This window comes from Periplaneta americana, chromosome 1 (genome assembly GCF_040183065.1).
Source record: "Periplaneta americana isolate PAMFEO1 chromosome 1, P.americana_PAMFEO1_priV1, whole genome shotgun sequence".
Taxonomy (NCBI): Eukaryota; Metazoa; Arthropoda; class Insecta; order Blattodea; family Blattidae; genus Periplaneta; species Periplaneta americana.
Window position 1 is genome coordinate 18,228,022 of NC_091117.1, and position 24,483 is coordinate 18,252,504.

The 24,483-nt window shown below is 37.8% G+C and overlaps 1 protein-coding gene across 2 annotated transcripts in view; it reads right to left on the bottom strand.

Annotated features, from left to right (window-relative positions):
- Positions 1–24,483, bottom strand: part of LOC138709819 (serine-rich adhesin for platelets) — an 83,681-nt gene that overhangs the window by 35,996 nt on the left and 23,202 nt on the right. For both annotated transcript variants that reach the window (XM_069840647.1, XM_069840620.1), the window contains exons 3-7: positions 21,506–21,706; positions 11,975–17,391; positions 6,927–7,170; positions 3,763–3,940; positions 1,922–2,113 (exon numbers count right to left, since the gene is read on the bottom strand). In XM_069840647.1, coding sequence (XP_069696748.1) covers positions 1,922–2,113; positions 3,763–3,940; positions 6,927–7,170; positions 11,975–17,391; positions 21,506–21,706 — 6,232 coding nt within the window. The remainder of the gene's footprint in view (positions 1–1,921; positions 2,114–3,762; positions 3,941–6,926; positions 7,171–11,974; positions 17,392–21,505; positions 21,707–24,483) is intronic.

The window sequence follows — 24,483 nt, forward strand, 5'->3', positions numbered from 1 at the left end:
CACGTCACAAGGATGGAAACAACAAGGAAAGTGAAGATTGTCTTCAATAACAACCCAGATGGAACCAGATTAAGAGGAAGACCGAGAACAAGATGGTGGAACTGTGTACGAGTGGATGTGAATAGATTAGGAATAAGGAATTGGAGGGAGTTGGCGATGGATAGAGAAGGATGGAAGAGAGCCATAGAGGAGGTTAAGGCCCACCTGGGCTGTAATACCAAATAAGAAGAAGAATACAATATAAAAAAATCAGTGTAATGTAGGTGACACAAACTTTCTCATATCATTATACATTCTGTAATTTTCTGTTTTATCAGTACTTTTCAACATTTTCCATTGTTGCGTATCTGTTATAACTGGTAATCTGATAAGGCTTTCCAACTAGATACATAATTTTCTTCTTGGTAATGTTGTGGACAGCAGTTCTAAAATTACCAAGGAATTTAGTAGATGGCAATATTATTATATAAAACCAACTTCAAATATCGAACACTGAAGCAAGAGGCAGTTGGATACAGAGAGAAATACCGATAAAAAAACCAAACCCAGACTTAAGCAAAATCCTTTGTTCCTGACATACTACTGAAAGAGGTGTTTCATTCAATATGAGATTAGTTTACTCGTAGGTGACCAGATTCCCAAAATAAAAAAACAAAACACTTATTAAAGTTGACATGAATCAACTTTTATCTGAACATTCATTATTACTTGTGTTTATATAATGTCAGTGAGCTAAATAAGGTCCAGTTTTATTTATTTTAAAGTAATAAATACTACACTGTTTACAATAACTAGACTATAGGCCTAATAATTGTACATAATAGAGTAGCATGGATACTTGGCTTGAGTCACTGCTAACCAATTTTTTATATTGCAAGTAGTCTGGAATAATTAGGTTAACTTATATGTTTAAAATACTTCAGGTTAATTGGACTTTACATTATATCCATGTCACTGTATTCTGAACTTCGTTTTGCAACAAAATTTTTTGCCTCATATTACCTTTTAACTATTTTAACATTCTCCGTGAAGATGAACTGTACAATCAGCAACATATTTTTTTGGGCAGTGAATTTGCTCTAGAAGTGTTAGCCTTTCCTTCAGGAAACTATAGAAGTCCATGCAAGACACATTTTTGAAATGACATTTTGTAGTTAAGATGGCCTTTATTGAATTCATTACGGTGACAGCCGATGGAAACAATATAGAATTAATCATTGTTTTACGTCATTATTACATAAACTAAAAGAAAAAAAAAATATTTCAACAATAATTTAGGGAAACGGGATGCCATTTAAAAAAAAAAAACCGGACATTTGATATCCCTAGCATATTTTTCTCGGGACAGAGAACAAGAGACTGAAAAAAGGGACAATCCTGTTAAAAACAGGACATCTGGACATCCTAGACTAGTTGAATCTTTAACTTATATCGAAAGTTGTATGTATTCGTCAAATTCTTTATTTCTAACCCTTTGAGGGTATAGAATTGCGTGAAAAGAAAGAAGACGCTAATTTTCTCTTTTCTTTATTTTATTTTGTTTGCTGAAAACTAGAACATTTATGTGCCCCGAGAAATATTTTAAGAATGCTGAAACACAAATCTCGACTCCAGTATGGTCTCGGAAAATCCGGGACTTATTGCAACCCTATCCATCACCACCACTATCAGTGCAACATAGATCCACCATCTGTTGTGCACTCGGGATGGTTTCTAGACGACTTATGCTTCTCGGCACTGGTGACCTCTATGAGCACACCCACAGAAAAAAGAGCAAATAACAGCTAGTTAAGGGCTCTGCCATTGCAGAAGGGTGGGAATCAGAACAAACTGGAGTACGCTGTATAAGAGTGTAAACAGTTGAAAAGAATATGCTGTTTGTTGTTGAAAATAAACATGGTCAGAGTTTCTAGTTACTCACCATATGCACAACGTGTTGCTGGTAACACTTGTCAATAAGTTCCCTAGGGAGCGATGCAAATCCCTTAGTTGGCCAAATCCTAACAAAGTATTTGGTAATCCAACGCAGGCTCTTGCGGTAGATATCATCGAGACCGTACGCTGCAGCAAGTGGCAGGCACTCCAGTACACCAGCAGCACACATTGTACACGGCTGCAATTCAGAAATCATTCAAGGTGTATACAAAGCAATACTATGTAGAGGAAAAAAGCGCGCGCACATGCACACACACATACACAAAATTTCTTACCAGATTATTCGGCTAATGATGATTTGAGCTTTCATACAGTCATTTCTTTGTAATTTTTTTTATTTAACTCCATCATTGACACATGACTTGAGTGTTATATGGATGAAGACAATGTGTCACTCTTACACTTTTCAATGCTATATTTCTTTATGAATATATATATTTTTTTAATTAATGGCGGGCACTTGATTTGCGTCATTTGTGAATACAGTCGAACTTGTCTAATTTGAAAGATTTAATTTCAAATAGTGAATAACGAACTTTTCGTGCCGTCCCTTTAAATTCATATGCAATGCAATGTTCAAAAATCGTCTGTAATTCGATTTTTTTCCTGGATAATTCGACATGAAATACAAAGAAATTCTGTTTCAAAATTTCGAAAAAATCAACAATACATAGCACGAGCAGAATGTCGCCCTGAAGAAGAGGCAGAACATCACTAGAAACCATTGACTACAATCGCCCAGGCCATGCGCCACATCCAGGAATTAAAGTGCTATGTTGAAGGACAGCAAAGTATGAGTGAAACAATTTTCCAATCCCTCAATTACTTCAAGAATTTTTCACAATCAAAGATTAAATGCTAAAAATCAAACAAAAGTACAAAGCTTTTTTAAAAAGCTTTGAATGCTGTATTTTGATACTGTTGTACAAAATCTTGAATAAACAGTTTTGTTCTTACTGTATTGCATTGATTTTTTATACAAGGGGTTCCAGATATGATTTGCATGGGGTCTCCATAAATTAGTATTATTAGTATTATTATTATTATTATTATTATTATTACTATTCTTATTTTTTATCATTATCATTATTATTATTATTATTATTATTATTATTATCAATAATTGTCTTATTTTTTTTTTATACTTTATACGTCTCATTTATTTTGACCTACTGTTCACATTTTATTATGCTTTTTTCTTTCTTTCTGTATGTTATATATTATGTCTGATTTCTACTTACTTTTGTTTAAATTTTATTATTATTATCTTATTCAGTTTTGTGTGTAAAATTGTAGTGTACTTTGTAAATTTGTAGTGTTTTTGTAACGTTTTTACTCCTGGTTGAGTGTTAGAGAAGGCCGTATGGCCTTAACTCTGCCAGGTTAAATCATTATTATTATTATTATTATTATTATTATTATTATTATTATTATAAATTTTGTTGCTTGGTTTGAGCAGTTTCTCTCGAAAAACATTGGTATATTTCAATCAAAATGCCTCTGGCATAGAAAGCAAGAAAACAATTGAAAATTAGATTCGATATCTTAGCTAATTCGATTTTTTTAATGGCCCCTTCAACTTCGAATTAATCAATATGTAATATGAAATGATGAGAAATTTGTGATGAAATGAACTGTAAGTGAATGAAATTCGTAATGTTGAAGGAAATGGGAGAACCCTGAAGAAAACCTCATCCTCCAATTCTAGGGATCAAACCCAAGTCTGTGGATAGACAAAAGTTGTAAGAAGGGTAGACAAAGCAGCACAATACCAATCTTTCATATTATATGATTCTCAATTGTAAAAACATATGTAAACTTTCTTACCTTGTGAAAGAAATGGCAATACTTGACTTTTAATGTGTACATGATAACTTCTTTCAGGCCTTCAAGGCCCAACATATCAGCCAATGTTGCCAACTCAACAATACTAATGGTGTCTGGAATATTGCTTGTTCCACTGTATATATGGCATAGGGCGAAGTGAACTGCATTATACGAAAACCTGAAATATTTTATTTACATCAATACAGTGCAAATCAATCACTTCATGTTCATCTATACAAAGACAAACATTTACAGCTGGACAAATCCTTTATCTGAACACAATAGACACAACTGCTGTTCTGACAAACATTCCTGGAATATGAAGCTTGCACTAAATAACAGTCTTTGTTATTCATTTTTTAAGCAATAAAATCAAGATCAAATACATCACCTTGCATTTTTTGTGCACTTCAAGTAACTTACTGTAATTTTTTAACGAAAATTATTTCATGGTCATGTTTTGCATATGAATTGACTCAAAAATATTGGCTATGAACATAATCATTATTTTGGAGAAAGAAACTGAGAAGCAAATGAAAAAGGAAAAGTATGAAAAGATAAAGAAATAGTAAGAAAAACAATGTTCTTTGCAGATGATCCTATAAAAAGTGAAATTATCTTTAAATTATTATGATGTTGACGAGTGGGAAGAAATGGAACCAAGGTATCCAAATTGTAGCAGCGACAACAATCAAGAAAGTTCACTTACATCCATGCAAAACATAAGTGACCCAGCCTAAAGAGTAAATTTTTGTAATTATTTTCTCCAGTCTGTGTATGATGAAATAAATCCACGATTATTTTCTTTGGAGATATATCGAATCTGAAGTATATACAAATAATCCACGAACATTACTTGATCTGACAGAAAACATTACAATAAAAATCAGAAATATGACAGCTTATCTTCTTTAATGTGTCAACAGAAATTTGTTTCGGAGATTGCATTGTGCATTGCACATGATAGAAGGCAATTCCAGCATCTCATGAATGAAAACTAGTAAATACATAAGGTAAGTCTGTTTTTTTCCTTGCTGTGGTCATGAGACCAATTTAACAGGGGAGAGCACCCACTTTGGTCAAGGCAGCACACATTTGTTAGCCTTGAAGATTCATTGTAGATGGGTGATATGGGGGATTGATTTATTGAAAAGAACATAATTTCATGGCAGTTTGTACAATTGACTCAGATTATCTACAAAATGAATAGCCCCAGTGCGCTCCAAGGTAAAATACTAATTTCTACTCCATTTGTATTTTATTTTTGATCCAGGAGAAATACTCGTCTTTTATGACAGTTTTTGTAAAAATATGATTAAGTTTCATGGAAAAAAAAAAAAAAAAATGTAGTAAAAATTATTATTTTATATGGACCAAATAAAGTTGAAGTATACATTACTATACTTACTGGCTTTTAAGGAACCCGGAGGTTCATTGCCGCCCTCACATAAGCCCGCCATCGGTCCCTATCCTGAGCAAGATTAATCCAGTCTCTACCATCATATCCCATCTCCCTCAAATCCATTTTAATATTATCTTCCCATCTACGTATCGGCCTCCCCAAAGGTCTTTTCCCCTCTGGCTTCCCAACTAACACTCTATATGCATTTCATACATTACTATAGCTCACCCAAATATGTAATTAAACAATAAAAATATGTTCTGGTATCTTATTGAATAATTAATACTTAATAAGTTCAGCGTGCTATTTTTTTAATTTTTTCATCTCTGATTTTCATTCATTCATAAATAAACACAATGCAAATAAAACATTAAATTTAATTACTTCAAAGAGCATTAAATTTAACTTCATATCGCTCATTCATCTTTAGTTTCGACAGTATATAAAGTTTTGTGTGCGTAAGGATGTTTTAGTCCTACTTTATGAAGAATTTGTGCTCAGTCCTCGATTCACTCATGAGATTCTGTAATTACACAAAATCTATGTCCATCTACATTTTCCAATGATGGAAGAACTATCCAAATCACTGAAATAATTTCTGAGATTGCCTCAAACACACAAATTCTCTCTCTTTATATATATTAGTATAGATCAGGGGCGATTTCTCAGGGCATGCTATGCTTGCTGCGCAAGCCCAATATTTTCGTAGAATGTGTATTTCTCAAATTGGGATTACGTACATTAGAATTTATTTTGATTTTTGGAATATTGTTTATAGGCGTAATACCATCCGCAGGTTGCACACCGCAAGTATTGCAACGCTTGCTCGTTTCTCGGAGCTACAGGGAAGACGTACAAACAGCGAGAATATGATGCACGCACAAGTGCCTTCCTCCTTAGTCCGTCCTAGGCGCACATGCTTCTGTTATGTGTTGTTTGAAGCTCTGGTCCGAGAGCTACACCAACGACTATTTAACGTTACACAGAGCAGTATTGACAGCAGGAATGTGCTGTGATTTGCGAGTGCAATGGAATGCATATGTTAGCTGCTGCACGTATTATTAATTCTTAAACATTAATTTGAAGTATTGCAATGAGTTCGGAATTGTGTGTTTTGAAACCTTATTATTAAATCCATTTTCCCGAAGGACTATTCAAGAGAAGACAGACATTATAGAGAATATGTGCGCTCGTTCTGTGCAGCTCAATACAACAATGTGCATTGGTTGGCAGGGTCGAAAAAAACTAAATAAACTGTTTTGTTGGCCATGTTTGTTATATTATATCGAACGTCTACATCTGATAAGGGAATATGATCCATGACTCATAATGATTTCATAATTATAGAATAAATTATTTATGTGGGTCTGATTATTTTTATTAATTATGAATTATTATATCCTCCCATCTTCCCCTATGAATAAAAGAGCAAGCCTAACTTTCGTGACTAGCATTCGCCCCTGGTATAGATAAACACACATAAATATCATAAAATACAATGATATCCATATAAAAAGATCTGTTAAATGAAAGTCTTCCGATTGTTGTGCAAGGTCACCTTAAATAAATTCAGAGTCATTTGTTTTCTCTTTATTGCTTGTATATTAGTCTGAGGCAGTACTGATATAAAAACATTGTTATTTTAAGACTGGATGTTGGCAATGTTGATTTCTAAGGCAATCTCTAAATCAAATATTACTCCACACTTAATATAAGTGGATATAGCGGAAGGGTAAGAAGATAAATTCTGTGAATTACTCACCCTTGAAGGGATATAACATTTCCTGCACTCTCAACCCATCCACCACTCAACATTGCTGCGAAATACTGGCAGCGAGAAGACAAAATGCACTTGTGGGCCTTCAGTCGTCGCCCTCCGACTTCCACTGTCACATCTGGGTTGATTTCCTCCAAAAACATCCTCAGCAAATCCTCTCCCAGTCTTGAGACTGGCCCACTTCGACCAGCATAGGATGACGAGGCATCCGTTTCTTCTGTACTGCCCTCTTTAAATTATCAAGTTTCAAAATTATTTTAACTCTATAATAAACTGAACATACAGGGTGAACCGTAAGTAATGTCATTCATTTCAGGGGGTTAGTCTTTGAGATATTTCAAACAAAAAAGTTTAATACAATTTTGCTCGTTTTTGCTTACTTTTCGAGATAAAAAGTGTTTTATATGAAACTTTTCATAGTGTGTTTTGAGAAAGCCATTGATTTAATTCTCAATATGTTCAGTTAATTCAAGAGAGCAGTGTATTATAATAATAAATGATGGAAAAAATTTTAGTTTTGTCTTTAAATGTGCAGAAATTTGATGCCAACAAATGTAACATTGTAAAATTCCTTTGTGCGAGATAATGAGTATTTGCTCGGTTTCCGCACAAAACCAATCCGTGGTAAGTCTAAAATTCCATATTCAGTATTCCCAACCAAACACACATAACAATTTCCCTCTTCTTACCGCTTAAGCGCGACATTCATTTTACTGCTTCAGGCTTTTAACATATTTTTAGAGACGTTTACCATAGTAATAATTATAAATTGGAAACTTACCACTGCAATTTCACCTAAATTGCACTGTTAATTATTGTTTTTAAATATTTGCAAAAATTAAGTAAACTCTACAACTCCACTAAAGTTACTGGATTCGTGATGCAAGTAACATTAAGGAAGCTGTGAAAAAATCAACAAGATTCCAGATGCCGACGTTATTACTGCAATATGTTATATAAATAATATTGTTAAAATATTAAAATGAAAAGTAAATCATTACATAACCTTACTGTTTGTTTTAAGTTCGCATTTATAGACTGGGGGGAAAAAAAAGACAGACGTATATCACGGCCTGCTGGAGTATATAGTAAACACAAAAAACATTTCAAAGCAACAATGTTGAAGATAGATATTTTTGTTTTGCAAATTTGCAAATCACCTGGTCATTGAACAGAAACCAAGATGGAGATTTCATTGCAACTAATTAAAAATTCCTCTTTCAGGTATGTAATAAATGATCTTCACACAAAATAATGTACGATACACGAGCGGTATGTTTTCTTTGAATTCTCGGAAATTAAAAAAGCTCAACTACGTTTCGCTTTTTCAAACTTTTCCTCGAACATGAAAACTACAACATACCGCTCTTGTAACACATATTACTATTGCAGGACGAAACGTTCTACCTTCAGGAGAGCATGGTCATTTATCTTGTGCATATGACGAAGTGAAAAGCATAATCACATTGAAAATATATTAACGCCATCCAGTCCTCCCTTCCTTGTCTCCACAGAAATTAGTCTCAATTCAAATCATTATTACTGAAGTACACACAGATGAAAGGAATATTCAACCTACTAGCTTAATGAGATTATGATAAAGACAATAATAGAGAGTGTGACAAGAGGAGTTGGATGATTTTCAAATGGAAATAACACAGTGGATATGTAACTCAGAACAAATTTATTACTTATTTTATAGACATTATTGTTCCGTTAAGTAAAATACTGAACTTACGTAAATAATATTTCTGTTTGTGGCTTGAAAATTATTGCAAAATTGCACGAAATAGTCTTGCAGCATCGCCGACTGAAAGTACGATAAATTGCTGTTGTAGGAATGTCACATTTGAACTGAGGAATTGGGTATGAAAAAAATATCTGCTGTATGGGTGCTGTGACTGTTAACCAAGATCAAAAATGCATCAGACTGCAAATGTCTGAACAATGTTTGGCCAGTTTTCAGGAAAATCAGCAATATTTTTTGCTCCAGTCTGTGACCAAAGATGAGACATGGGTCCACTACTATACCCCAGAGACAAAACAACAGTCAAAGTAGGGGAAACATGTTGATTCTCCACCACCAAAGAAAACAAAGGCAATACAGTCGGCCGGAAAGGTCATGGCATCAGTTTTCTAGGATGCGAAAGGGATTCGATTGATAGATTATCTTCCCGCTGGTCAAACAATTACAGGACAATACTATGCTAACCTCCTCGACTAACTACAGCAAAAGATACGCGAAAAGGGCCAAGTTTAGCAAGGAAAAAAGTCCTGTTCCATCAAGACTATGCGCGTCCACATGTCTCATTGCCATGGGAAAAATACATGAACTGAAGTACGAATTATGCAAATCTGGCTTTCAGGTAGAAGCTCCCTGTGAAGCAGGCTTGAATAATTTCAAGGGAAAAATTGTCCTGGAGCCAAGTATCGATCCCGATACCCTTCGCTTAGCACACGAATGCTCTACCGACTGAGCTACTCCGGGAACTATACACTATTCCATCACTATTCTTCCCTCTATATCCACACAACTCAAATGGGCTGACAAGACGCCAGAACCCAAATTTGAGTGCACACAATTCTGTGTAACTTAAATTGTGGCTTTCTGTACAAATTGTTGCCACACCCGCCTTATTCGCCTGATATGGCTATATCAGACTTTCATCTCTTCCCTAAGCTCAAAATTTTCTTTGGTGAATGGAGATTCTCTTCAAACGAAGAACTGATAGCCGGAGTTGACGAGTATTTTGCAGGCCTGGAGGAATCTAATTTTCGAGATGAAATAAAGGCATTGGAAAATCGATGGACCAAGTGCATTAGTGTACAGGGAGACTACATTGAAAAAAAAAAAAAAAAAAAAAAAAAAAAAGAGGTACATTGTTATTTTTTATTTCATTCCGAGAACTTTTCAAATTTCCCTCGTACTGTCTTCATATACAGTGAAACCTCTCCTTACGGACACTCCTCATATACGGACAGATTTTTATGTCCCAACTGAAATAATATAGAAATAATGATAAATTTAACTCTCGTTTACGGACACTCTCAGACACGGACACGGACAGCTGTTTCACAGTCCTAAAGCTTGCTTTACCTCCTGACTGCGGACAGAACTTGGATTTCAAGATCTAATGTGTTACAAAAAGGAAACTTTAGTTTTGAGAACTGTACAGAAATTCTTTAAGAAGACAATAAGGACCCTTAGGCTACCACTATTCCAGCTGACTACCCCTTGTTAGCTGGAAGTGGGTGAATAAACAAAATCAAGGTTTCCGTGATCGTGAAATTGTATTCGACACATGATAGGGTTAGTAGGATTATTCTCTTCACTTCAATTAGTTGTTCTCTTTCGAGAGACATGGCACTTCAACGTAAAGGTTAATTTGAAAATTGTAAATTACAGTAGGCTACTGCATAACTGTAGACCTAGAATAAAATTGCATGGCACAGTACTGTATTTTCCTTTTTCGGTTTTATCTACTGTAGTTCAAACTTGCAAAGAATTTACTGTAGTATGCTGCATTTAGAATTAAACTACAGTAATACGATGGGGATCCAGGAAATAACGACCGTTCGCGCATACCTGCCGCGCAGCTGACTCCCCTTCCTTGTTTGAAGGTCAACTGGCTTCCTTAACATGTGTTCTCATAATGTTGTGAGTACTGGTTGCAACAAGTCGCCATTGTGCATTTTGTGTTACTTCAAAATGAACGACGTGATTGATAATCCCGCCGACTGTGAGGTGAGGAGTGTGATTCGATTTTTGAATGCCTGACATTTGAAACCTGCATAAATTTACCGGCAATTGAAAGAAGTGTATGGTGATACTGTAATGAATCAAAGAAATGTGAGAAAATGGTGCGAAATGTTCAACAATGGGCGAACAAATGTCCACGATGAAACTCGACCTGGACGCCCATCACTCATCACAGAAGACCTGAAGACTAAAGTGAACGACAGAATCTTGCAAGACAGGCGCACATCACTCGACGAATTGCATATTGCCTTTCCTGACATTTCTCATTCTTTGCTTGGTGAAATTGTGTCGCAACATCTTGGCTACCACAAAATCTGTGCACGATGGGTTCCACGGCAACTGAGTGACCAACACAAAACTCAGAGAATGGCCTCAGCATTGACATTCTTGATGCGATATCACACAGATGAAGACACCTTTCTTGATCAAATTGTGAATGGTGATGAGACCTGGGTGTCTCACAACACCCCAGAGACCAAGCGCCAATCACGTCAGTAGCATCATCCCTCATCACCCAAGAAACCGAGAAAATTCAAACAGACTCTCTCAACACAAAAAGTCATGACTACTGTCTTTTGGGATCACAAAGGTGTTCTTTTATTGGATTTCATGCCAAAAGGCACTACGATCAATGCAAATCGTTATTGTGAGACTTTACGAAAACTACGGCGAGCCATCCAAAACAAGAGGCGAGGAATGCTTTCGAGAGAAGTTGTGCTTCTTCACGACAACACCCGCCCGCCAGCACACTGCTGCTTCAACTCGAGAATTGCTGGATCAATTCGGTTGGGAAATCTTTGATCATCCGCCCTATAGTCCAGACCTTGCTCCTAGCGATTTTCACCTTTTCACTAAGCTGAAAGACTTTCTGGGTGGTACGCGTTTTGGAAGTGATGAAGAGTTGAAGAAGACAGTGAACACCTGGCTTAATGAACTGGCAGCAGAGGAGTATAACACGGGAATTCTAAAGCTAGTGAACAGATACGACAAATGTTTAAATGTAGGTGGTGATTATGTAGAGAAGTAAAGGAAGCTTCAGTTATGTAACAGACTTTGTTTTTTCAAATAAATATATTTTTTTTAATTATTACAACAAAACGGTCGTTATTTCCTGGATCCCCCTCATACATTTCATTTAAAGCGTGAACATCCGTTCACGCCTCCCTCCCAATTAAGGACACCTCCCAGATGCAGACAGATTGTTACGATCCTTCGATGTCCGTAAATGAGAGGTTTCACTGTACATCAAAATGTAAACATAGTTTACACTCACCTAATCCCGAAGGACCCATGCTGCTCTGCATGCTGCTTAAGTCAGATGTCTCAGAAATCTGCGTATCATTGTCGTCTGCATCTGTCTGCGCATTGGGAGACTTGCTTCTGCCGATATTTGATGGAGATGATGTGGCAGTCATTGTTGTGTGTAAATGTGGGAACAGGCGGCTCAAAGATCTGCTGCTGGTGCCTCCTCCAATTGAACGCGTCATCAGTAACTTGCTCTCAATCCACGAAGTCTCAGGAATGCTTCTTGTCATCCTGTTGGCCGCTGCGAAAGAAGGCAGCACCTCTCCACTATCCACTGCCTTAGAAGGCTCCTTGTCCAGATCTGAGAGCTTGACAAAGCTAGTTTCTAACGATTTGGATTCTGTGTCTCGTTTTGCGTCTATGCCAGGTCCCTTCGTTAAGTCATCTTTATCAAGGGAAGCACTAACAGTATCATCTATTTCAGCAGACGAACGCCCTTTGTCAACATCTGAAGTGGTTTCTGTATGCTGAGGACCTGCTGAAGAAGTGTCGGAAGAATCTTTACAAACATTTTCCTTTTCACTCTGAGGTTCCGAACTAAGATTTCTTACGAGTTTGTCGACTCCAGAGCCTGATTCTTCGCTTTTTGGGTCTGAACTCAAATACTTTGTTGTAGAACTGTCACCAGCTCCATCAGAATCAGTGAAACTGTCTCCAAACCTCACACTTCCTTCGCCTAACAATTTTCCTTCTGATATCGTATCGATATCTGGCGTTTCTTTGCCACTTTCTGATTTTCCTTCATTGCTCAAGGTACGTTTCGGTAATCTGTCAAAGACTTTAGACGGAAGTCTGCAATGGCAGGACGATGACATCTGTTTTCCCTCCCCAATTTGCATCAAGCTCCCCTGCTCTGGCGATGCAGTCGCTTCATGAAGTGACTGGCTACTCCCTCTCATCTTGCTCTTTGCAAGGGATGTAGAACTGGAAGATCGACTGTCATCAGAGGGGCTGCAGACACTGCCTCTATCCACTGACAAACTGTGAGCACGTTTGTGATTCCGTCTGATGCTCCCTTTGTGCTGATCATCACCTGGTTCACCAGTACGTGGCTCCAAATTCCAAGAATGTCTATTTAAGTTTGGTCGCAGACCTGAAGGCAATGTCTTGCGTCTGGTGACAGGCGATTCTGTTTCAATGAACATAAAAAAGCCTTGCTTCTTATTCTCTTTGTGTTCCACATCATCTTGAGAAGTTGACTTGACTGGAGCAAGGCCTGCTTTTTCAGATGAAGCATTATTAGCATCTATGTACATGAATGTATTCTTTGGACTTTCCGTTCCTTCTTGTGACATGCCTGTCGCTTTCATCTCAGGACCAGAAGTTGCTGTCTCTGTGTGGTTTCGAAATCCTAATTTTTTGTGTGATGACAGATGTGGAGAGGACACCTTATTTCTCATAGGTTCAACAGAATTTCCATGCTTCACAGGAGTGTCTTGTTTCTCACCTATATCTATGAACATTGAGAACAGGGCATTCTTTTTGTCTGCTGATGGGATCTTAGTTTCTTCTTCTGAATCCTGTGGCTTCTTGTTTTCAACTGGTTGCTCACTGACTGGAGTTTTATTCAAGTTTACAAAAAATCCACAAGGCTGATGCTTTACTGCTGGCTTTGACTCAATACTTTGGGTCTCTTGGAAGGTATCTCTTCCTTCTGATGACTGTCTCTTTTCGGTTGGTTCTGTATGATCTTTCAGATCTACAAAGAATCCCACACCAGAGTTCCTCCTTCCAGGAGACATCTCATGAACCTCTGCTTCCTTTCTATCTCTCAATGCTGGTTTCCTGCTTGGTTGACCATCTGGTGGAGTGTCTTTTAGATCTACAAAGAAACCCAAAGCTGTAGCTTTCACTTCCTGTGGTGCATCTTTCACTTCATCACTCTTTTTCTGTCTCTTTGGTTCAAGTGGTGGTTTTGTTGTAACGTTACTGCAGTCACTCATGTCTACAACCCATGCTGAGGTAACGGAGGCAATAGGTTTGGGCTCCACCTTTTCGGGTTCAGGTTCAACCATCACAGTGGACCCACCTGAGAGAATTGGTGCAGATTCATTCTTTCGCCGAGCCATGATGGGACTATCTGAAATGGGGCGGGCAGGAGCAACAAAATCTACACTTGACACACCTCCCGATACGATTGGTGTTGATTCATCCCTTTTTTGCTTCTTTGGGCTATCAGACGATCTCTTATCTTCGACTACCACATCGCTGCAAGTCAGTGCACCTGATATTACAGGCTTCATAGAGTTGTCAAAACTGCTAGACATCCTCTTTAAGTCATCTCTCTGTGCTCTCTCCAGCTCTGGATCCTTCTCAGTTTCAAATCCTCTGTCCTTGTCATTCTCCACGCCGTCAGTACCTATGAGATCATCAAGTTTGCTTTCTTCTGAGTACTTTGAACGAGGACAAACAGGCTCGTAAAGCTGTCGACCCTTTGACCTCTGTTGTGCTTGAACAACCTGACTCATCTGAGTGTGGAAAAGACTATCCAGAGGTCCGTCATTGTTGAGAGAGTCAGGAGTGTGGATATCGTGGCTTGAAAGCACACGAGACGGCAATACTATGGGACTCGAAGACTCTGTTGTAATCATTCCTCTGGAGGGTATTACTCGTTCTTCATTTACACTAGACACGTACGACATCGTTTCTGTGAGGGATGGATCCGGAGATACTGTGACTGGAAGTGATCTCTGTAGCAGTTCATCTGCATGCAAGTCCTCGTCTTTTGTGGTTACCATCATCAAACTCTGAGTATCTCTGAAGCCTTCACTGCCTGTGAGATGTCCTGAGAACTGAGGGATACAGCTCTGAAACAAAAGATTGCCTTGCCGACGTTCGTATTCTTGTCTCAGCAGAGCTAGTCTGTCATCATCTGGATCCAATTCAAAAGTGTTCCTGCGTATAAGGCTTGGACGCCTTGCTTCAGTTTCTCCTTCCTTCTTTTCATCAGATTCAGATTCCACCTTGAGGCCTTCGTCATCTTGTTTGATCTCAGTTTCATCTGAAGGAGGAGCTGCTGGAATCTCAGTAACTCCTATATCTTCTTTTTGCTCGTTAGTGCTCACAGTCATATCTGATTCATTTTTACTCTCTACTTCTGTCTTACTTGGATGAGAAAATATATAAGTTGGCAATGACTGGCTCTCTCTCTTACTGATATCTTCAGAACTGGATGAATCGCCTCGTTTCCATCCACCATGAACCTTCCGAATATTTATATGAGGCTCCAAGTGTTCCGTCATTTTTATTTCCTTTTGAAATTCTGCAAAAATATCCTGCCCACTTGACATTCGTAAGTCATGTTTACCGCTCCCACTCTTCAAAGGTGTCAACTTCATTATCAACGAGTCTGGAATCGAATCATCATTTCCCTGGAAGTTGCTATCTGCCAAATGCTCCAAGTTATTAACAATCATATTCTCGTCTGCTATTGACAGATGAGAAGAAAGAAATGGCACTACATCCTCTGAAAACGTCTCTGGATGAGCCCCAATTGGTAATTCTTCTGTCGAAGCATATTTTGCCTTGATATTCAGACAATTGGTAATGCCTTTATTAACTAGATCACAAGTGGATGACACATTTTCTTCACACGGAGAAGCTGTGCTGGAAGACTTCTGCAATGCCTCCACCTCAGAACTGTCAGTCTCAGTTGTCATTTTATCCTGCTGCTCTGAAACAGCAACTGGAGGAAGCAGCAAAACCTCAGTCTCATCTACCAGATCTGCTGCATTGATGAAATAGTTGTTCTGTTTACCCACTTTCCACATTTGTGCAGTCTCAGAACAAAATGGGGGCACATCTACAACTTTGTCTACACAACTTGCAGGTAGTGAACCTATCTGTTCAACATTGTTAACACCTCCAGTATCATTCGATGAAGCACTGATGTAGGCTTTTGTAATCTCATCGTCTTTATTTCCCTCTGCTTTTAAATCGGCATGATGCTTTTTGAGTTGGCTGCTGTCATCATCTGTTGACAATTCAGTTAATAAGCTCCCTGAATGCGCTTGCAAAACCTTCACTTCATCACCAGTTTGTGCACAGTCTATTGTTTTCCTTGTGGAAAAATCTCTGCCCTCTTTCAATGTGGCAGAAGTCTGTGACTTCTGGCAATCAGTTTGTGGCTCTTTCAAAGCACCACCACTGTTACCCTCTGGTGCGTCAGTGGCTTCTATCGCAGAGTCCACTTCAGTGTCATGGAAATGTGTTGATGGGAAAGTGCTGTCCCATGTCCCAGCATCTGAAGAGACAGAGGAAGAAGTTGACGACTTCACTGGTTTTCGTAGCAGCAGTTCAACATCACCATCATGAGGCATGTCCTCTCCGATGGCTGCTTCTGTGAGATCGACTCCAGATGTCTCTGACACCGTGTGTTCTCGAGGACTACTGAATCCTCCACCAGGCATGCAACCGGTTGAACTAGTGTCTAGACCCGAATCAGGGCCACCGCCACTGGCATCCATTTCTGGGCTACAAGGGAAATTCAACAAGTCGTCAGTAATGAGGTCCTTCTTCTTACAGCACTCTAGTTCACAATCCATTCCCTCTCCCGGGCTCTCCATAAACTCTTCCTCTTCAAGGATATCATTACTGCTGGCATTGTTCCTTGCTTCAACACAAAAATTTGTACTTCCAATTCCTCCAGAAACTGAATTAAGTTTTGACAAAGCCTTCTCTCCCTCTTCTCGAATAGTGTTATCTCTGCTCTCAAGCTTATCACCTGGACACTTCTCCTTTCTCAGGGATAGCGCTCTAGGCTGGTTATCATTACAGTGCTCTCGTAGTGTTGAATCCTCCTTATTGCACAATCTGAAGTCAGACGAGCTCTTCCCTTCCCTCTTAACCCGAGCACATGTTATATCACAACCACGCTTATATTTTTTGGTGTTCTGACTAGAAGAAAATGGCAGGGAAGTGGGTTTATTTATCTTCTTGATAATGCTCTTCTTTTCTTCCTTTGACTTGATAGAACGAAAGGACTTCAGAAGTTCATCTTGTTCGGCCAATTCTTTCTCTAAAACATTATTAATCTCAATGGACTTTGAGTCGTTTTCTTCAATGAAAGCTTCATCCACAGGCACGATAGTATAGTAGGACCGGTTCGTTTTCTGAAGGTTGATGATAGTCTTCTCTGACTCGCTCCTGATGCTTTCTGAATCAAGTCTCAGTCCACTGTCGAAGTGGTGATATATTTCTGACGGTGAAGACTTCGGAGTCAGATAGATGTCTGATTCAGGACTCAGACCAGAGTCGCCACTGCTGTTGTTGTTGCAACCACCATAAATTGCTGTGCTGCTCTTAGCACTGGTGGGGTGGTCTAACTCTTCCAAACATTGTACTGCGTCTTCTTCTTCAATAACACCGCAGCCTGTGTACAGACTCCTGCAGAAATTTCAATCAACAACATAATCATTATTTCACTAAAAATTATTAAAGACTTATATCAGTGTATATAAAGTGTTATATGGGTGAATATTCCGAAATGGGCAAATATGAATAACAAAACTGGAAAAAATATATTATATTAAATTGTGTACTTTTTTCTCACATTGGTTACATTTGCTCCTATTATTGAAGATTCTGGTATCAGTTGAGCTTAAAAAAAATGTTATGTGAGATTTTCTAATTTAAAAAAGCCAAGGGATTGTTGTTATCTTTCCCTTACAGCCCATTGTTTAAGGTATCTTCTAAACTTCTGTACTTCAGATTTCACTTGTCTTCGAACATTTCATTTTTCACGATCAGTCATATCTGCTATTTTCTTTCTTTTTTTATATTCTTTGCCATAGTCCCTTTTTTTCTGCAACTCTTCTTCAGTCATATTTGCCCTCTCCCTACGTATCTTCTCCCTTTCATATTTCCTACTTTTATCATCAGACTTTTTTTCCTTTCCTATAAACAATCACATAAATAATATTCCAAGTTACTTTATACACCAGTATTTAATAATTGTATGTTAAATGAAACCTCGTCCCACAATAAAGGGACCGATGTTACAGGGACAGTTGTTACAAATTAGTATAATTTCCGCAATAGTTCTGACAAAATAAATCGTTAAAAATATCATGGAGGTTAGATTTTTTAGTCGACAAACATTGTAATGTTTTGCATATACTACGAAAGTTTAGTATATACAAACTATATTTAATGCCACCTGGGACCGGTGTTACCAATAGAAAACATAACATTCAGTCATCAGTGATGATTTTTGTATTTTTCAATAAAATAAATTACAATAATGGACGAAAAGTTTTTCAACTGGCGCCATGTTGACCTCTCATCACTACCAACCGTTAAAATTTACCACATGAAGCAAAATTGTCTTTTGTGTAGCTCTTTTATTTCGAGGGACTGGCGTTACGAAAGTTTTGGAGACAAACTTTACGTTAAAGTTGTGTCCTTTCAGAATTAAACAAACAATTATTCCTGTCTTTCATAAGTATTTTAACTATTTATTTTTATAATCTTGGCCGAGGAAATGAAATCGAAACATTCCGAGAAAAACTTAGTAAAACAGAGTAAAATGTAGTTGGGGACACAAGGACCGTAGTTACAGTTTGACGTTATTTTTTAATTATAAATCTTAAAATTAATCCTTTTATACTTTGTTTCCAAATAAAACATGTGAGAGTTAGTTAATTAAACGCAAAAGTAATCAGTTAACATTTTCAAGAAACTCCTTAAATCAGCCGGAACATACATTTACCCATTTCAGAATATTCACCCATATACACTTCTCTCATTTTCATCAACTTTCTTTCGATGTTTTCATGAAAATAAATATTAAAAATTAACAAAATATGCATGTTTCCAGATTTCGTAAATACAGTATAAAATGTTTCACAATTTATGAGTGGTGGATAAATGTGTGAATAACAGTGTAAGCATGTGAATATAAACATAAATTAATTCATAAATAAACACGTAAATGAATACATGTGCGAATAAATGCATGAATGGGCAAGCATGCGAGGAAATGAACAAGTAATAAACATTTAAGTGAATAAATGATTTATGCTGTGTTGCTACAAAAGAAACAAGTAAATTATTTTATCTTTATATCCTAAGGTAGCGAATATTTAAAATTAGTGGGCCACTAAATTAGTGTTGTTTACTTAACAATTAACACATTGTTAGTTATCATTTCGTTAGTCATTTAAGTCTGTATTTCAAGTGAGCAAACATAACTAGCTATAGTCACATAAATTGCACAAGAGATAGCATTAACATAAATGTCCAATTAAATGCAAAAATGTCATAAACCTATCCTCTGATAATATAAACCAACACAACATATCAGTAGATCACTATTGTCACATATTTCTCTCAGTTTAGATATGACAATTCTGCAGTTTAGTCCTCAAAAATTACTAAATGTACTGGAGCATTAAGATCAGTTTCACTATTAGATGTCTGTACAGTCTGACTGTTGCTAACAACAAATTCCTATATAAACAATTGAATAATAACAGTTGGTTCCAAAACCACAAACGTATGTATTTTGTTTTTCTCAAATGCCTAACAAAGAAAATAAACATATTCAGATTGGGACCAACGAGATGGTCATGGTTCTCATACAATACTTTTTATGAGAAAAACAAAAATATTATGCATAGCTATTGCATTAAACATACACAAATATTAATTTAATGACAACATTTGGAGCACTTATACAGGGATGGACAGATAAAACCATCCCGTCTCATCTCATTTGATTTGAAACAAACTTAAAAAAAAAAAAAAAAAAAATGGAATAAAATGAATAAATGAATGTGTCCTGTACTAACCTTCATAATAGATACTGAAAGTGCCCTCCACCAACATGTAGACACTTCTGTGCATGTCTTAACAGGTTCATATAAACATGTGCCAATTCCTTGTGGGTGATAGTGCGGATGCTATTCCTGATGTTATCCTTCAGTTCATCAATAGTATGGGCATTCTGCTCATACACTTTCCCGTTCAAGTACCACCATAAATAAAAGCCACATGTCGACAAATCTGGTGACTGTGGTGGCCACAAGCCTTTACTCACAGTCCCCTCTTGAACATCTGATGAATACGCGTGACCTCTCAGATATGTGAGATGTTGCTCCATCTTGTTGAAAGAAGCAGTAATTACGCTCCTCTTCTGTTAGTTGGGGATAAAATTCATCCAAGAAGGTCAAGTATACATCCGTGTTGACTGTGGTGTTGAAGAATATTGGACTGATAATGCGTTTCACAGTCATAGCGCACCACACATCGATCTTCAGACTTTTATTTATGGGGATACTTGAAGGAGAAAGTGTACGAGCAAAACTATTAATGAACTGAAGGATAACATCAGGAATAGCATCCGCACTAACACACATGAGAAACCTGAACCTGTTAAGATGTGCACAGAAGTGTCTAGATGTTGGTGGACGGTACTTTCAACATCTACTATGAAGGTTAGTACAGGACACATTCATTTATTCATTTTATTACATTTCTTTGGAAAAAATTTGCTTCAAATCAAATGAGATGAGACGGGCAGGTTTTATCTGCCCAACTCTGTAGTATAAAATCAAATTTTGAGAAAATTATACAGCTATTGAAAGTCTCTGCTATACACAAAATAAATTACAGCATCTGTTGATATAATTTTGTTTGACTGACAGTTGAACCTGCTCAATTTGACGTTAAGACTGAGTTTATTTTGAATACAAGCTTTGGCGCAATTTTTTTGTATGAGAAAGAGTTATTTGGCAATTTGTTGTAAGATAGGAACAGTCATTGGAAATTCATTGCATCGATTTCCAGACACATCTTTTTTATATATATTTCACTGCAACTTCGTAAATTGCAAAGAGTTACTTGAAAAGTCTGTCAGAAATTTTATAAAAGAAAAATTCTATATTATGAAAGAAAAATTTTTTTCTTAGCATGCAGGCTTTCACGGCCAGTGTCTAGTTGAAACAGAGCTTCCGGGCAAGATGCCGTGGTCTACTGGTGCTGACGTTACCAGACGTTTCGTCTACTTCTACGGCAGACATCTTCAGTGGTCAGGTATCCTCGGTCGAAGTCTTCTGCTCGGGATACCTGTAGCAACTGATGACATGACTGGTTGCTCGTCCTTATTTATAGCGCATACAACGGAACACCAAGTCTCGGCGCTATAAATAAGGACGAGCAACCAGTCATGTCATCAGTTGCTACAGGTATCCCGAGCAGAAGACTTCGACCGAGGATACCTAACCACTGAAGATGTCTGCCGTAGAAGTAGACGAAACGTCTGGTAACGTCAGCACCAGTAGACCACGGCATCTTAGCCCGGAGGCTCTGTTTCAAAAAATTTTTTATCACTTCTATTTTACTTGTCGACTTGTTGCTAAACAACTACTTCTGCAAGCATGATGTATGATTATAAAACAACAGTGCTAAGTAAAATCCAACATATACATAAATGTAGGTTTCTTGCTAAGATTTTTAAAGAAAGGAAAAACGAAAACTGACGCTATGATGTGTTCCTTACCTTATAAAGCTTTCTATATAGTCCACAGAAGCTTTCTCAAGCACAATAGAATGCAAGCCGCTGGAAGGAGGTGCAGGCTGAGAGGTGCAGAGCTTTGTGAAGAATCTAGCTGCTCTAACTTGCAATAAACTGCGGTGAGTTTGTATTGATGTGGATTTGAATACTAGCTCCAAGTCGCAGTATAACGAATTAGTGTAGATTCTGTGAGATAAGGAAATAGCTATCATTCACACAATACAATTGCTCTAAATGACGGGGAAAGCAATGGAGGATTATTTACAAGGGGCATAGCTTGCACGTTTCCCGTTACTCATTAAATTGTGTACAAAAACTCGTAATGTTTGGCAGGTTGCATCCTCCTTCATAGTAATTCAAAGAAAATTTCAAGCTATATTTCACAACTGGTGGACCTTAGCAAGGAATGATCGTATATGATTTCCAATCGCTATCCAGAGTGCTATAACAGTGGATCATTGGGGAACTTTCTCATTTCCATGACTTTTTGAGGGTTTCCCTGACCACCATGGATCCTAATATTTTCACTGATTTTCCATGATTTTCTAAATTATAGGAACCCTGTATATTCATGCTTTCACTTCCGTTATATTTTATTACCAATTTCCAAGTATGTTTTTCAGTTTTGTGTTTTGTTCTCATGTATTTGCTGTCTTATTTTTTACAGTACCTCATATCTTTCTCAGTTGCCAGTCATATGGACTCAGCTATTTGTACTGAACCCATTGAAGATATTGTGGCACCCGTCTGGAATGTTCTGGTCGCGTCAGGGGGTTCGCGTGCATCCAGTGAGAAGGAAGGTGCGGGGAAACGGAAACTCGAGATTCGGTATGCGTTATAGCACAGTAAGGGGCAAGGGGAGGAGAACTTCGATGACAGCGTGGAGCAGGGAGAGCAAAGGAAGCATCGAAGAAAATTTTTTTTTATTGGGTTATTTTACGACGCTGTATCAACATTTAGGTTATTTAGCATCTGAATGATATGAAGGTGATAATGCCGGTGAAATGAATCCGGGGTCCAACACCGAAAGTTACCCAGCATTTGCTCGTGTTGGGTTGAGGGAAAACCCCGGAAAAAACCTCAACCAGATAACTTGCCCCGACCGGGATTCGAACCCGGGCCACCTTGTTTCGCGGCCAAACGTGCTGACCGTTACTCCACAGGTGTGGACAAGAAAATTTCTCTCGGAGATTCTGCAAGTCACGCGAATCGAAGGTCCGAGAATATATGGTCTAATAAATAAAAGCTTCAGTGTTCAGTCAGTCAGCTTTCAAGTCTTGGACAGCAGCGTGCAAGGTGGACCTGAGTTCGATGTGCAGTGAACATGAGAGAGAGAGTCCATAACTGTGGCAGCGTCCAGGCGAGGGCGACGCGTCTGGAAGACCTGAGTATGATGTACAGTGAACTTGAACAGTGAGCTAGAAGAACTAGCCAAGGCAAGTGAACTGTGAACTGAGAACTGACAGTTTTGTTCTGCACATAGTACATTGTGAACATTAATTGAAATTAGGAGTACATTGTTGTTCTTCTCAATAATACACGTGTATTGTCATTGTCGTTGTGTGGAGTGCAATAACGACTATCGTGTTGCTGTGTTGAGTGGAATACCCATTGTTGTAGGGTGAATTATTAGGAAATAAAAAGTCGCATTATTGACAGGTGTATGGTGGTAAAAGTGAGGGAAAAAAGTCACAATATCTTTCTCTCCTTTTCTTTCACCTGAAGACGAAGGTATAGGGTGGCGCATAAACAGTTAACACATTTCCAAAGTACATTAAAAGTGTACCATAATCGCATGCCATCCATATGCATGTGCTGTTTCATGGAAAATTCTGATGGTCAAAAATGGACGTTTCCATGTTGAACATGTGCCAAAACAGTAATTTTTCATATTGAATCAAAACACATTATCGTGATTCAAAGAAAATTTCAAGCTGTATTTCACAATTGGTTGACCCTAGCAAGGAATGATCATATGATTTCCAATCACCACTCAGAACATCATAATAATGGATCTTTTGACCACCCCTTAGCTCAGATTTAAATATGTGCGATTCTTTGTACGGAGTTAATAAAAGAGAAACTCTTCAGCTTATGACCTACAAATGTTATGATGCAAGGTAATTAAAAATGTGCACTAACCTTGAAGAGACTGTCTGCAGCAATGGATATGAGACTGAACAATTAATGCAGTGGACTTTATTTCCAAGATTCCTCACAATTTGTGTTTAAAATGTAATTGAATTTTGTTGTTAAATGAAGGTATAGTAAAACATTTAAATATGTCAGTTGTTCATGCGCCATTCTGTAGACACAATCTTCGAACATTTCGAGTTTTTGCATAAAGTACTTCACTTGAATAGAAGTAGTCCAAACTACGTGTCTTCTTGAATAATTTCAAGGAAAAAATTGTTCTGGGGCCAGATATCAATCCCGGGACCTCTGGTTGAACGTACCAGCACTCTACCAACTGAGCTACCCGGGAACTCCACCTGACACCGTCTCAACTTTTCCTTTTATATCCACACAACTCGCGTGGGCTGACGAAACACTAGAGACCCACATCGAGTGCACACAATCTCTGTGTGACTTGGAATTGTGGTTTTCTGTTAACGTACACAGTGACGTATATATTATGCAAATCTAGTATTTCAGGTGAAGCTCCCTGTAAAGCATATTTGAATAATTTGTGTGCACTCGATGTGGGTCTCTGGCGTTTCGTCAACCCACGTGAGTTGTGTGGATATAAAGGGAAAAGTTGAGACGGTGTCGGGTGGAGTTCCCGGGTAGCTCAGTTAGCAGAGCACTGGTACGTTCAACCAGAGGTCCCGGGATCGATACCCGGCCCCGGAACAATTTTTCCCTTGAAATTATTTAAATCTGCTTTACAGGGAGCTTCACCTGAAAGACTAGATTTGTACAGGTCTTCTTGCACAATATAAAGAAAAAATTGCAAAATCAAA